Source organism: Pseudorca crassidens, chromosome 17 (genome assembly GCF_039906515.1).
Source record: "Pseudorca crassidens isolate mPseCra1 chromosome 17, mPseCra1.hap1, whole genome shotgun sequence".
NCBI classification, from domain to species: Eukaryota; Metazoa; Chordata; class Mammalia; order Artiodactyla; family Delphinidae; genus Pseudorca; species Pseudorca crassidens.
In genome coordinates this window covers 33,387,992-33,403,395 of record NC_090312.1, presented here as the reverse complement: position 1 = coordinate 33,403,395, position 15,404 = coordinate 33,387,992, and the positions used below count along the sequence as shown (strand labels likewise).

General features: G+C 35.1%; 1 protein-coding gene across 2 annotated transcripts in view; it reads right to left on the bottom strand.

The window, feature by feature from the left end:
• The window catches only part of LRP12 (LDL receptor related protein 12), an 84,032-nt gene that overhangs the window by 41,719 nt on the left and 26,909 nt on the right, over positions 1–15,404 (bottom strand). Inside the window, exon 2 of one of the 2 annotated variants that reach the window (XM_067711505.1) lies at positions 3,075–3,131. The exons of the other annotated variant lie outside the window; for it this stretch is intronic. Within the exon in view, the coding sequence (XP_067567606.1) occupies positions 3,075–3,131 (57 nt within the window). The remainder of the gene's footprint in view (positions 1–3,074; positions 3,132–15,404) is intronic. 2 annotated transcript variants of the gene reach the window in all.

The window sequence follows — 15,404 nt, the reverse complement described above, 5'->3', positions numbered from 1 at the left end:
AGCATTGCACCTTCTACAGTTCCACATTGACTAAATAAAGAAAAATTGCAATGAATCTGTATATCCAAAAGCACCTTTTGAGAGAGCATTCATTTATATTTTTAATGGTACGACTGGAATAGACTTCATGTTATTCTTCTCTCTCCACAGAAGAAAGATTTTATAAGACCAACCTTCAGAAAAACAGTAAGGCATAAATAAGGTTTAACTGAGCTCTGAAATTAAGTAATTTATTGACACATAAATACATTTAATTAAAACACTCATTTTGTTACGGGCTGAACTGTGTCAACCCCAATACTCCTATGTTAAAGTCCTAACTGCCAGTACCTCAGAATGTGACTGGATTTGGAGACAGGATCTTTAAAGAGCTAACTAAATTACAGTGAGGTCATATGGGTGAGCCCTAATCCAATACGCCTGGTGTCCTAATGAGGAGAGATCAGGACGCAGATACACACAGAGGGAAGACCATGTGAAGATAACAGGTAGAAGACTGCCATCTACAAGCCAAAGAAAGGTGCCTCAGAAGAAACCAACCCTGCTAACACCCTGATCTTAGACTCCTAGCCTCCAGAACTATGAGAAAATAAACCTGTAAATCCACGTAATTCAGCAAACCAATATTTTCAAATAACTAATTCATATTACGAAATGATGCATGGTGAAAAAAATACCCATTTAAAGGGCAAGAAAGGCCACTGGATTTTTGTAAAACAGAGAACAAAATGTTCACTGATATGGTTTCAGATCCTACTTGCAACTAACCTTTAAGAAACCACCACTTGCTGAGCTTTGGTACAGTATCAAAGAAGAATATTCACAATTATCTGAAAATGGCTATGGAAATACTCCTCTCTTTTCAAATTACACAACCGTGTGAGGCTGAATTGTCTTCATATTGTCAAACAAAGCAATATGTTACAAAAGGCTGAGTGTAGAAACAGATGTGAGAATCCAGGTATCTCCTTTTAAGCCAATCTTTAAAAGGTTTGCAAAATTATAAAACAATACCATTCTTCTTATTGATGTTTTTGTTTTGGAAAATACATTTTTAATAAAATTATGTTATTGATGTAAGCATGCAATAGACACTACTTTCATTAGCAAATGAATTAAGAAGTTTTTAAACAACTTCTCAGTTTTAATTTCTAATACAGTAATTATCAGTAGCTATAACCTACATAAACAAAAACTCTTTGAAGTCCTTGTTAGGAGCTGAATTGTGTCCTCCCCACACTCATTTGTTGAAGGCCTAACCCTCAATGTGACTGTATTTGGAAGCTAGGGACTTTAAGGAGGTAACTCATAAGGATGGGGCCCTACTCCTGTAGGACTGGGGTCCTTACAAGAAGAGGAAGAGACACCACAGGCCTCTCTCCCTGAGTGCACATAGAGGAAAGGTCATGTGAGGACACAGCGAGAAGGCACCATCTGCGAGTCAGGAAGAAAGGTCTTCAGACCAGAAACCAATCCCACCAGCGCCTTGACCTTGGAGGTCTAGCCTCTAGAACTGTGAGAAAATAAATATCTATTATTTAAGCCACTCAGACTTTGGTATTTTGTTATGGCAGCCTGAGCAGTCCCTGATATTGTTAAAAGCTTAAAAGGGGTCCTGAGAACAAAAAATCTGAAAATCACTGAATTAGACAGTAACTATTCAGCTGTGTAAATTAAATGTTTCTACACAACTTCTTACTTCATAATTACAACTTGGAAAAGTAATCATAATTTTCATTAGCTATCCAAAGTAGAAAAAGGGAGAAAATTAAGATCAACTCTAAACGAACCTTTTTTAACTTGACGTACACAACTGTATGCCATTTGAAAGCATATGAAAATGGGGAAACACACTGTAAAAGAATTAACGCAGGCTGCAAAAGCGCCTGCTTTTCATTTTCAGGAAACCAGGATCGTCAATCTGTTTGGCCTAGCACAGACTAACTCTTAGAGTACTTGTTAAGTCTATTCACTTTCTGAATATAAAATGAGACATAAAACAAAAGAGAAAAACATTCAGTTTTCCTTCATGAGAAAAAAATAACCAAAAAATTCCAAGAAGACATGAAGAAATCAATCAATAAATTGACAAATATACCAAGTGCAATTATTTTAATCACACAAAACTTATCAAGAATATAGGGAAATAATAAAATAATAGTAAGAAACTCAATTTCCATATAGGCAAAAAATTCAAGATTCTGCTCTCCTAGTAATTGTAGTTGATAATGCAAAATTGGTATCAAAGTTGTGGAAGTCGCCCAAGAATGAAAAAAAAATTTTTTTTTATTGAAGTGTAGTTGATTTAAAATGTTTTGTTAGTTTCAGGTACACAGCAAAGTGATTCAATTATGTGTGTGTGTGTGTGTGTGTGTATACATGTATATATATTCTTTTTCAGATTCTTTTCCATTACAGTTTATTACAAGATATTGAATATATTTCCCCATGCTATATAGTAGTTCCTTGTTTTTTATTTTACATATTTAAGAATGAACATTTTAATAGTTATGGGCCCTTAAATCATTATTAAGTTATAAAAGCTTAGATGAGTGGAAAAAATGCATTTACCTCAACAAGTTTCTGAATTTCATGCACACAAATATGTTGTTGGGTTGCTTTTTAATAACATATAAATTGTGCACTCAAGTACTACAGTTTTATGCATAGTAGTATTTTTAATCTAAAAAATCAAGCAAAATGCTTAATTTCTAAGGCTCTAATGCAAGGAATAGCATTCAAAATTACATTTTAATAAATTTCATTTCATATAACTTTGTATGTAAAGAAAACACTAATTCAACTTGAGCTAACTTTTCTCTTGGCTCAGTGTTTGTATGGAAAAATAATTATGCAGTCCGTTTGGAAAAATATAATCAATCCATGGGCATGCAAGTATCAATTTTATCTTATGAGAATTTCTCCATGTTCCAGTTACTTCATTCCTTATTACATGCTGCAAAAAGCAGTAATAATTTTTATAGCCAAATATCACTTCATAAGATACCAGGTGGCTGTCAATATTTACCACAGAAGTCATGCATGAAATTTAAACATTACAAAAAATGACTTACCAGTTGACACTCCTGAAATATGCACATTTTCAGAATGTTCTGCAAGAGCACCATTTCCTAAAATTAAACATAATGAATAAACTAATTTCCAAGATAAAATTTTAAAAAAAATTTCAGATTCTCCCTCTAATAGAAAAACAGGTGCATAGAGCTACTTGTAATATCCAGAAATGAAATTAAAGTCTCTTACAATAATCTTCAAAACAGTACTATGCAGCTCAAAATTATAATAGTAGTAGGGAAATCAAAATGTTTTGTAAATCACAACAATGTAGTGTAATATAAAGGCCAAATATATAGATCTAATTAATACCAGAAAGAATTTTCTATCAAGTTAATAGTGAAAAGATAACTTAGTACTATTACCAGAAAAGAGACAATCACATACTTTTTAAAAACAGCATTCCTCTAAAAGCATGCTTAATTAGCCCAGAATGTGCTTACTGCTGGGGTCACACATGGTGTCCCATGTCCTATGTTCTGCATTACCTTCTAAATCCTTCAACATCTTCTCATCAACAACTCTAACAGTCTTTAGAGTAGGGACATGATTATACCCTATTTTGGTAGCCCCTGATTTTCTACACCTCCTACCACAAAGTTGGGCAAATGGAAGCATTCAAGTAACTTACTGAAATGAGTTACTAAGTGTCACCTAGTAAAATAAAAGTGGTTTTAAAAAGACTCCCATTTAAAGTAGAGATTATTTACTCCTTTAAATTAGTAAAGTGTCCCTCAGCTGTTTTTAAAAATTTAATTTAGTTTTATTATAAATTATTTCCATCTACCTCTGTTCTTTTTCTTTCTACAAAGCTGCTCATCTTTACTTCTAAAGTTTTCTCTCTCTCTATGCATTAGGTCAATTTGGCAACAAAACAGTTCAGGAATCCAGCTGACAGAGAAAGAATTCTCCCTGGAGTGGGGCAGGGGAGGAAGCCAGGTGGGAGAAACTTAGATGGCAAAAGCAGAATTCTCTTGATGGTTCAAAGAGTAGAGACAATAGCAAATATTATAATTAATAACTTATCTTTTACAACCATCACACTTGTATGGTTGCTTGATTACTGTATAGCATCCCCCAATGCGCCAAGTTCTAGGACAGCAGAATCTGTGTAAACTTGCCGCATCACTGTATGCACGGTTCCTAGAACAGAGCAGGTGCTCAAAGAGCTAACAAATGATGAATAAATGAGGGAGTTCATGATGATTAAATGAAATCATGCCAATTAAGCACTTGATGTAGTGCCTGACAGACAGCACTGAAGAGGAATTCATTTTTGTAACTGTGTAAAATATATTTTTACTATTACTAAAGAATAAAATAAGTGATAAAACAACCTTCGTAGTTCAACTACAGCTACAGCCTTCAAAATGAAAAGAAATGTTATGTTTCCCTCCATTAAAAATGATACAGTGGAAATGGTAACAAAGGTGTGTAAGCTATATTTATTACACAAATAAATCTGATTACAGTTATTTATTTAAGTACTGTGCATTAGTACCACAGAAGCCACAACTTATTTTTCCTAACAATGTTAAATGCTACAGACATAGAAATGAAACTACTAGAAAGCTCCCACATTATTTCTTTAATGTGTACAACCTATGAAAATTGGTATCCTAAACAAAATGGTATAAGAAACTGATTCAATAAAACAACTAACAAGATTTGCCAAAGGTCAGTATAAGTTGCCTAAACCTTTGCTACTTACAAGTATATCAGTAGTACTGGCATTACTGGGAGCTTATTAGAAATGCAGAGTCTCAGGCCTTACCCCAGATTACTGAATCAGAATTTACATTTTAACAAGATCATCCCCCACTCCCAGTGATTTGTATGCACATTAACATTTGCGAGCCAATGGCTTAAACCTTCTTACTTCTATAGTAGATACAACTCCAAATTAAAGCTGTGTAATTTGTGACCCTAAGGTTTCCAATATCCTTAAGGCAGCATATTAAATTATCCTCAGGAGAGTTTTAATATTAGATATATTTTATACATTAAATTTTTATTCTAATTCAGTAAACAGAGTAAAGATAGGCAGAAGGAAAACAATAACATAATGCAGTATCTAAGACTGTGGATTCTGGACTAGATTGCTAGGATTCTAACACCAGCTTCACTTCTTACTTGCTGTGCAATTTAGGGCAAGTTACATAACCTCTTTGTGTCTTACTTTCATCTCAAAAACAGAGCAGATAATACCTATCTTATAAGGCTTAGTAGAATTCTTTATAATAGAAAAAAATAGAACTTAATCTACATCTCCGTCAGCATGTAAATGAATAAACTAAAAACAGCCTTACAATAAAATATTCAAAAAACTGAATTAAGTAATTCTATATGTACTCACTTGGAAAGATATGCACATTGAGTTAAGTATGTTTCAGAGTAACATTAGCATATGCTCTAACTTTAACTTTTAAGTGATGTCTGTATAGTTACTGTGCACATGTTACATAGGCATATGATACATGTATGTACATGCATTTGCACACACACACACACACACACACAGAAGAGTCTAACGGTGTATACAAACTGAAATTAGAGAGGAAGTCCTCCTTTGTATATTCCAGCACCGACCGAATTTGCTACAACAGGCACAGAGTTCTTTAAAAGATTTATTCATATTATCAAAAAAAACAGGCAAAGAGACTATAGTTCATTCCCTGTCATTCTAAATAAAGAGGTCTGATAAATACTGTGTGAAATAAAATATTATAATTTCATAAGTATTATTCATGATTTAAAAAACTGAAATAACAGTACTTTAAGACATAAAACACGATACTATTGCTAATTTCCCACACATTTACTCTAATTTAAAAACAATCCGATTTAGAAGTTAAAAAATCAATGATAATTTCTAATAACATCAAATAACTATTCCTTTCTTTGAGATTACATTATTAGATATTTCTTATTCTAAGTATCACATGAAGTAAGTGGGCTACTTAATTTAGGTGTTCTGCCATTTTTACAAAAATGCCACTTACAAAATACAATTATTTCTATGTTATAATCAGAGAGCACCGCCCCAAACTGCTTTGTTGATATAAAGCTCACTATATTTTCCCTAATGTCCCACCCCGAACTCCTGAGAGAAGAAAACCCCACACATACGAGGACGTACACACATCACCTCCTGACTTTAACTACATTGCAGCCATGCTAGACATTCTCATAGAAGTCCCCCTTTAAAGATGCCATATACTGGAAAAATATAGTCTGATAAAACATTACTTCTATAACTATGCATTAGCAGCTGACTAGTTAGTACACCAGCTAATTAACTAGCATTCCTAGAAAACAAGAAAAAGTTTCAGTATCACCTAAATCAGGAAATAATTTTTTACGACTTAACTCTTTTTTTAATCCTACTAACCAAATACCAAAGGTAATCAATTGTCCCCATTTATTATTCTTCTTGCCAAGCTGAAACATGGTTTTGTAGTTTTTTTACTGCAATACAAGAGAGAATCTTCTAAAAGAGATATGTGCTGTTTTAGGAAAAGAGGCCATAGGGTAGTGAGTTTGAGCTCTGGAACCAGACTCTGTGGAATCAAACCTCAGCTCTACTGTTTAGTTAGTCATGAGTCTTAACTGAATGATTTCTCCTAAGATTTAGTTTGCTCACCTGCATAATCAGAATATCATCATTAACAGGATGTCTAAATCTATGGTCTCTGCATCCCTGTTGCTTTGTATCTTTCTTTGTTTATTGTTGTTCTTTTTATTTAAGAACTAAAGTTCTTAAAGAAGAGCTGATAAATACAGCTAAGATGTGATAGATACGTGCCAGCCAAATCCTAAGTGCCTCACAAGGCTTTCCTCAGCTCATCCTTAAAACAACAGTTCACTTTACAGGTGAGAAAACCAGCTTATAGCAACGTAGTAAGTTTTTCAAAGAGCTAGTAATTGGATGGATTAAAAATTCAAATTCACTAAGAAATTTGTGTTCCTTACTTTTTTTAAAAAAAGAATTTAGACGTGAATATACTTCTTGCTTGTAAAAGAAACAGTACTTAACTTTCAGAGTTAAAACCCACCTGCCACCAGCTATTCCAATTTGTTATGGGGGAAGACCTGGTTTAAAAGTTAATGAGCAGCAGTTACAAGTAACTTATATGCTCAGCATCCTACAATCTCATTTTCACTGTGCAATAAGAACAGGTATCAAACATCAAAATATGTACACACATATATACACCCCCAACATCGTTCCTATTTTACTTTACTTAAAGAAAAAGTCCAAAATCCTAATAAGGCTTACCAAACTCTCCAACCTTCGAGTCTTCCCAACTACTCCAAAAGCTTCATCTTTTGTGATTCACTTTCCCACTCTATTTTCCTCTCCAGAAATATTAGATTTCTTTCAGAAAAGGGTCAGCTGTCTCTCTTGCCTTTGGACCTTTCTTTAATATATTCTTTATTTAGGAAGGCATCTCCTGATTCCCCCATACTAGGTTACGTCATTCTGTTGTAGGTTCCTAGAGTATCTAATACTATCACTTTTTGAAAATTTATCACACTTCTGTTATCTGTGTAAAGTCTATATTCCCCACCAGATCTTAATCTTGGTGGGGCAAGGTGGGGTGGAGAAGTGTGATGTGGGGCTGGGACATAGCTGGGTTTGTTTTGTTTTGTAACCCAGTGACTAGGAGAGAAGATACTCCATACCTGCTCAAACACATGAATGAATGGTAGGTTGATACATAAGTAAGAGGCATAGTCCCTGCCACCAAAGAGCTGGTAATCTATTGAGAAAATAATTTAAAACATCTGGAGCAGAAGCAAACAATATAAAACCAAACTAAAATTAGCAAGCTTCTTACTCAAGTAGGAGGCTTTTCTACTAAAAATGGGAATGGAAGATGGGAGTGCCCACCATGGTATTAGCCAAGGCAATTAGATAAGAAAAGACAATTATAGGCATAAGGATTGAAAAAGAAGAGGTAAAACTACATCTATCTGTAGATGATATGATTGTGTATCTATTTAAAAAACCCAAGACAGTCAAAAGAAAAAGTTATAAACAATATGAAAATTAGTAAAGTAGCAGGATATAAAATAAGCATACAAAAAATCAAAAGCCTTTGTAAATACAAACAATGGCCAGTCAGAAGATACAGAAGACACAATTCTTAGTAGCAACAAAAAGATTTTTAAAAACTCAAACACAGAACTCCTGCTGATGGTCATGAGGGAACAATGGGTAATGGACCAGCTTTCTCCAGGTAGAAAGCTAGTGCAATAAAAGAACTCATTCTGATTTGTTTCCCTTTTCTCAGAGATCACAGTCTTACACTGCCTGTTGTCCCGTGTCTGAAAAAGTGGGAAAAAACATGTTAAAAAAAAAATTCAGACACAGGACAACAGGCAGTCCTAACCAAGAAGAATAGAAAGAAATCCACAGTGGACTTACTGTTGCCATTTTGTTCATTGTTTTCTGGCTTTTTTATAATTCCTTTGTTCCTTTTTTCTTCTCTTGCTCTCTTCGTTTGTGATTTGATGATCTTCTGTGGTGGTCTGATGAGATTTCTTTCTCTCTTTTGTGTATCTACTATAGATTTTTGCTTTGTGGTTCTCATGAGGCTTAAATATCTTATGTTTATAACAGTCTATTTTAAGCTGTTAACATTGAATGCATACTAAAGCTCTACCTTTTTAAGCCCCCCCATTTTATGTTTTTGATGTCACAATTTATATCTTTTCACCCTGAGTATTTGTAACAAATGTAGTCACAGTTACTTTTAATACTTTTATCTTTTAACCTTCATACTAGACTTACAAGTGATTTACTCACCCCCAACACATTAGAGTATTCTGAATTTAACTATACATTTACCTTTTCCAGTGAGATTTATACTTTATGTTTTCTTGTTACTAATTAGCACCCTTTCATTTCAACTTGAAGTCCTTTTAACATTTCTTGTGAGGCGGTATGGTGGTGAACTCCTTCATCTTTTGCTTGTCGGGAAAACTCTTTATCCCTCCTTCAATTCCGAAGGACAATTTTGCTGGGTAAACTATTCTTGGTTGGCAGTTTTTTTCTTTCAGCACTTTGAATGTATCATGCAACTCCCTTTTGGCATACAAAGTTTCTGCTAAAAAATCTGCTAATAGGCTTACGGGGATTCCCTTGCATGTAACAAGTTTTCTCTGGCCACTTTTAAGATTCTCTCTTTAACTTTTTATAATTTAATTATAATGCATACAGCTGTCCGCTTGATGTTGTCCCATAAGTCCCTTAAACTATCTTCATTCCTTTTCATTCAAATTCCTTTTTTGTGTGTGTTATTCATTAAAGGATGCAAAATGCTGACCACAGGAATTTTAAAAAGTGGTCATTTCTGGTTAGGATGGTTATTGTATTAGATGTTGTTCTAGTATGCAGACCAAATTTTTCTAAATTGTGCAAAGGGTATAAGAGAATTTGTTAGACCCCTGTAGAAGCTACTAAGCATTTGCCTCTGACATTTCTACTATCAATCTGTAAAGGAAATAAGGTTTGCTAACATTGTTCTAACCAAATTCATATGGCTTGTACATTTATTTCCTTTCCTAGGTATTCATAAACCATTTCTTCTCTTTTGTATAATCTTCCCTAGAGCGATTATCACTAATTGCTGGTTTGTGGGATTCTCATCCCTCCTGCCCCAGTTTGGAAAATCAAAATTGCATTTCCTGTTTCCAGTCATCTGATCTTTCTTTCCTTCTCTCATTCCTTGGAAGTCTTAGCACCTAAGTCAGAACTCTTTAAGTTATTTAGAATACCTGAATGAACTCCTATAATCTTTGCACATATGGCCTTCAAGAAGGTTTTCAGATATAGTTACTCTTACCCTTTCGGTTTGAAGAGCATATTTGACAGAGGGGACATAAACATCACCAGTGTTACACCATCTGCCCAAGCAACAGCCCTATAAACATTTGTTATTCTTTATTTTACAAAGACATGTTTATAAGACCATTTTGTTGCCCTTGGTATTTTTGCTGAACTCAATCTTGCGTTTTCTCTATATTAGTAATACTTATAATTTATTCTTGGTTAAATATCCTTTTTATCTTGGGGATATGTTCTTAATTAGTCTGAAGTCATTGAGGAACCACTAATTTCCTTAGATTTTTTTGCCATTCATTCCTTTTTGGGATTGTTTGTGATTTTAATAACCAGAAGTCATTTTTGAGAACTTAATACCATCCCTGGACTTTCCAAATTTTCATGTTGTGGAGGCATATTAATTTTTTTTCTAAATTACTTTAGAATCTATAGGGTTTTTTAAATATCTTTATTGGAGTATAATTGCTTTACAATGGTGTGTTAGTTTCTGCTGTATAACAAAGTGAATCAGCTATATGTATACATCTATCCCCATATCCCCTCCCTCTTGCGCCTCCCTCTCATCCTCCCTATCCCACCCTTCTAGGTGGTCACAAAGCACCAAGCTGATCTCCCTGTGCTATGCAGCTGCTTCCCACTAGCCATCTATTTTACATTTGGTAGAGTGTATATATGTCCATGCCACTCTCTCACTTTGTCCCAGCTTACCCTTCCCCCTCCCCACGTCCTCAAGTCCATTCTCTACATCTGTCTGCACCTTTATTCCTGTCCTGCCCCTAGGCTCATCAGAACCATTAGATTCCATATATATGTGTTAGCATACAGTATTTGTTTTTCTTTCTGACTTACTTCACTCTGTATGACAGACTCTAGGTCCATCCACCTCACTACAAATAACTTTCATTTCTTTTTATGGCTGAGTAATATTCCATTGTATACACGTGCCACATCTTCTTTATCCATTCATTTGTTGATGGACACTTAGGTTGCTTCCATGTCCTGGCTATTGCAAATAGAGCAGCAATGAACACTGTGGTACATGTTTTTTTTTTGATCATGGTTTTCTCAGGGTATATGCCCAGTAGTGGGATTGCTGCGTCATATGGTAGTTCTATTTTGAGTTTTTTAAGGAACCTCCATACTGTTCTCCATAGTGGCTATATCAGCTTACATAGAATCTATAGGTCTTAAGCTCTGATTGTGCCCAATCTCATTTTTTTAAAAGTGATTATAATATAGTTATTTCTACCTGGTCAAATAAGGTATAGAGTAGTACACTGTTAGGGACTGAATTGTGTCACCCAAAATTAATATGTTGAAGCCCAAATGCCCAATGTGACTATACTTGAAGATAGGGCCTTCAAGGGGATAATTAACATTAAAGGAAGTCATAAGGGTGAGGACCTAATCCGATAAGACTGGTTTCCTTAAGAAGAGATATCAGATATCTCTCTCTCCATCTGCACATAGAGAATAGGCCATGTGAGGACACAGTGAGAAGGACACTGCAAGCCAGGAAGAGGAACCTCATCAGAAACCAACCCTGACAGCACCCTGACCTTGGACTTCTAGCCTCAAGAACTGCAAAAAATAAATTTATGTTGTTTAAGCCACCCAGTCTGTGGTATTTTGTTATGGCAGCCCAAGCAGACTAATGTACACACTTTCCCCAGGTCATAGCTGAACTAATAAGATGTCTGCAAATGCCTTGAGAGTGTATGAAAAATTCAGTACATACTTCTGAAAACAGGCTTCATAGTGTCTAACAAATACTATAATGAGACGTTTCATGCAAAGAAAGGTTAAGAAGTCCCTTGGAGACAGAGTTTATTTTCTACTTTATTTTATTTAATTACTGGTATTCTAAAAGTATTACTTCCACAGCTTTTTAACTGCAGGTATTCATTTTGGATTTAATAGACTTTTATGAACTGGCCTGAACCCACCTGCCACTTAAAATAATAATGATCATTTACAACCTTACTTTTTATGGAAATAAACATTCTAATTTTCAAACCACATTCTACTTTTTTTTTTTTTTTCCCTGCGGTACGCGGGCCTCTCAGCGCTGTAGCCTCTCCCATTGCGGAGCACAGGCTCTGGACGCGCAGGCTCAGTGGCCATGGTCACGGGCCCAGCCACTCCGTGGCATGTGGGATCCTCCCGGACCGGGGCACGAACCCGTGTCCCCTGCATCGGCAGGTGGACTCTCAACCACTGCGCCACCAGGGAAGCCCAAACCACATTCTTAAAAGACATTTGGGAGTTCAATGTTCTTATGTTTAGACTTCCTATATTATGTTAGTAAGATTTTACATTGGAAATGTCTTCAAATAAGGGCATGATGACAATGAACTATTAGTCAAAGTACAAATACTAAACAAACACAAGTTCCCAGTATTCAGAGAATGCATCATATCCCTGAAAGGACATGCAAGACAGTTATGAATCCCACTGGTGAGTATCTCAGTGACAATGTTCATGCAGATGGAAATAATTTTCTTTATTCTAAAACAGTGTGAATCACTGATGTAAGAACCCACAAAACAAACTAGAAAGGGGCTCAGCTAAAGACTATTTGGGTTCAAAGGTTCCTACCTGTGACTTCGGTGGTTCACAAGAGTAAGTATGAAGGTTTGAAGGGATTCAGAAATCCAGAAAAAAACAGAATTACATTCCTATATTTCCAGTGAGATTTACTGACATATACTTCACACATAAAACTCACCTTTTAAAGTGTGCAATCCAGTTTTTTAGTATGTTCAGAAAGTTGTGCAACCATTGTCACTATCTCGTGCCTGAATGCTTTCACCACCCGCCCCCAAAAAGTGTACCTATTAGCAGTTATTCCTCTTTTTGTTCTCCTCCAGCCCCTAGCAACAACTAATCTAGTTTCTGTCTCTATGGGGTTTTCCTATTCTGGACATTTCATATAAATGGAATCATACAATATCCGATCTTATGTGTCTGGCTTCTTTCGCCTTGCATAATGTTTACATGGTTCATCCATGTTGTACCACGAATCAGTACTTCACTCCTTTTCATGGACAAATAGTATTCCATTGTATGGATAAACCACCTTTTGTTTATCCATTCATCAGCTGACAGACATCTGGGTTGTTTCCACTTTTTTGCGAATACTGCTATGAATATCTGTGTATACAAGTTTTTGTGTGGACATATTTTCAATTCTCTTGAGGATACTCATAGAGTGGAATTGCTGGGCCTTTTGATAACGCTATGCTTATCTTTCTGAGCAAATGCCAAACTGTCTTCCAAATGGCTGTACAATTCTACATTTCCAACAGCCATGTGTAAGTGTTCCAATTTCCCCATATCCTCACCAACATGTTACTGTTCACCTTTTTATTACAGCTAGTGGGTGTGAAGTAGTATCTCACTGTGGTTTTATTTACATTCCCCTAACGAGTAACGATGTTGAGGTTCCTTTCGTGTGTTTATTGGGAACTTATGTATATTCTTTGGAGAAATATCTATTCAAATACTTTGCCCATTTCTTAATTGGTTGAATTGCCTTTTTGTTGTTGTTGAGTTGTGAGTTTTTACATATTGTAAAAACTTATCAGATATATGATTCACAAATATTTTCTCCCATTCTGTAGTTTAATTGTTCACTTCTTGATGTAAAGGTGTTTTCTGATGTTGAAATAAGTGTTTGAGATACAGGTGTTGTTTGATTTTGAGACAATCCAATTAACCTATTTTTGTTGTTGTTGCTTATACTTTGGTGTCATATCTAAGAATCCATTTCCTAATCCAAGGTCACAAAGTTACCTCTATGTTTTCTTCTAAGAGTGTTATAGTTTTAGCACTTACATTTAGTCTCTGGCCATTTTGAGTTAATTGCTGTGTACAGAGTGAGATAAGGGTCAAATTCACTCCTTCACATGTGGATAACCAGTTGTCTCACCATAATTTGATGAAAAGATTATTTTTCCCCACTGAATTATCCTCACACTTTTCTGAAAATCAACTGATCATAAATGTATTATTTCTGGACTTTCAATTCTACACCATTGATCTATAATGTGTATCCTTATGCTAGTACCACACACTCTTGATTACTAGAGCTTAATATCATACTGATATTGATATTGTAGCTTCAGAAATTGGGAAGTATGAGTACTCCAAGTTTGCTCTTCTTTTTTGATATTATTTTGGCTATTCTGAATCACTTCAATTTCTAAACGAATTTTATTTTATTTTATTTATCTATTTTTTGGCCATGCCACACGGCTTGCAGGATCTTAGTTCCCCGACCAGGGACTGAACCCAGGCCCTCGGCAGTGAAAGCGCGAGTCCTAACCACTGGACCACCAGGGAATTCCCTCTAAACGAATTTTAAAATCAGCTTGTCCATTTCTGCAACGACAGCTGAAATTCTGATTTGGATTGTGATGAATCTGTAGATCAACTTGGGGGGTATAAACAATACTAATTCTTAACAATATTAATTCTTCAGATACATAAATATGATGCAATGTCTTTCCATTTATTAGGTATTCTTTAACTTTTTCTCACAATATTTTATAGTTTCTGAGTAGTAGTTTCACATTTTATTATATTTATTCATTTTATTCTTTTTGATGCTATTGTTAATGGAATTGTTTTCTTAACTTGATTTTCAGTTGTTCATTGCTAGTATATAAGAATACATTTTTTCTTGTATTCTGCAACCTTGCTGAATTTATTAGCTCTCATAGGTATTTATGAATTTCTTAGGGTTTTTTATATACATGTCATGTTTATAAACAGAGATAGTTTTACTTCTTCCCTTCCAATTAAGATGCCTTTTTTCCTTGTCTATTTGCCCTGCCTAGACCCTCCAATACAATGGTGAATAGAAGTAGCGAGAGCAGACGGACATCCTTGTCTTGCTACTGGTCTTAGAGAGAAAGCTTGCAGTCTTTTACCATTAAGTATGTTAGCTGTGGGTTTTTCACAGGTGCTCTTTATGAGGCTGACGAAGTTCTCTTTTATTGAGTGTTTTTATTATGAAATGGTATTGGCTATTGTCAAATGTTTGTGTCTACCCTGTGATTTTTGTCCTTTATTCTATCAATATGGCGTATCACACTGACTGTCCTATGTTGAACCTTACATTCCTGGGAAGAATTCCATTTGGTCATAGTTTACAATCCTATTTATATACTGCTGGATTTGGTTCACCAGTATTTTGTTAAGAGGATTTTTGCATCTACATAAGTAAGGGAAGGTGGTCTGTAGTTTTCTTTTTCTGGTATCAGGGTAGTACTGGCCTCAAAGGATGACTTGGGGTGAGTCTGTGAAGTATATATATCCATCCATACACACACACACACACACACACACACACTGTGCTGCTACTTATGTATTTTACTCTCATTTACGGAAATACCAAGTATGTTGCTTTTGCTTCTAATTTTCTTCTTGGTTGATTAAATTTCATAGTTTATTACTGAACTGTAGGTTATTAGTT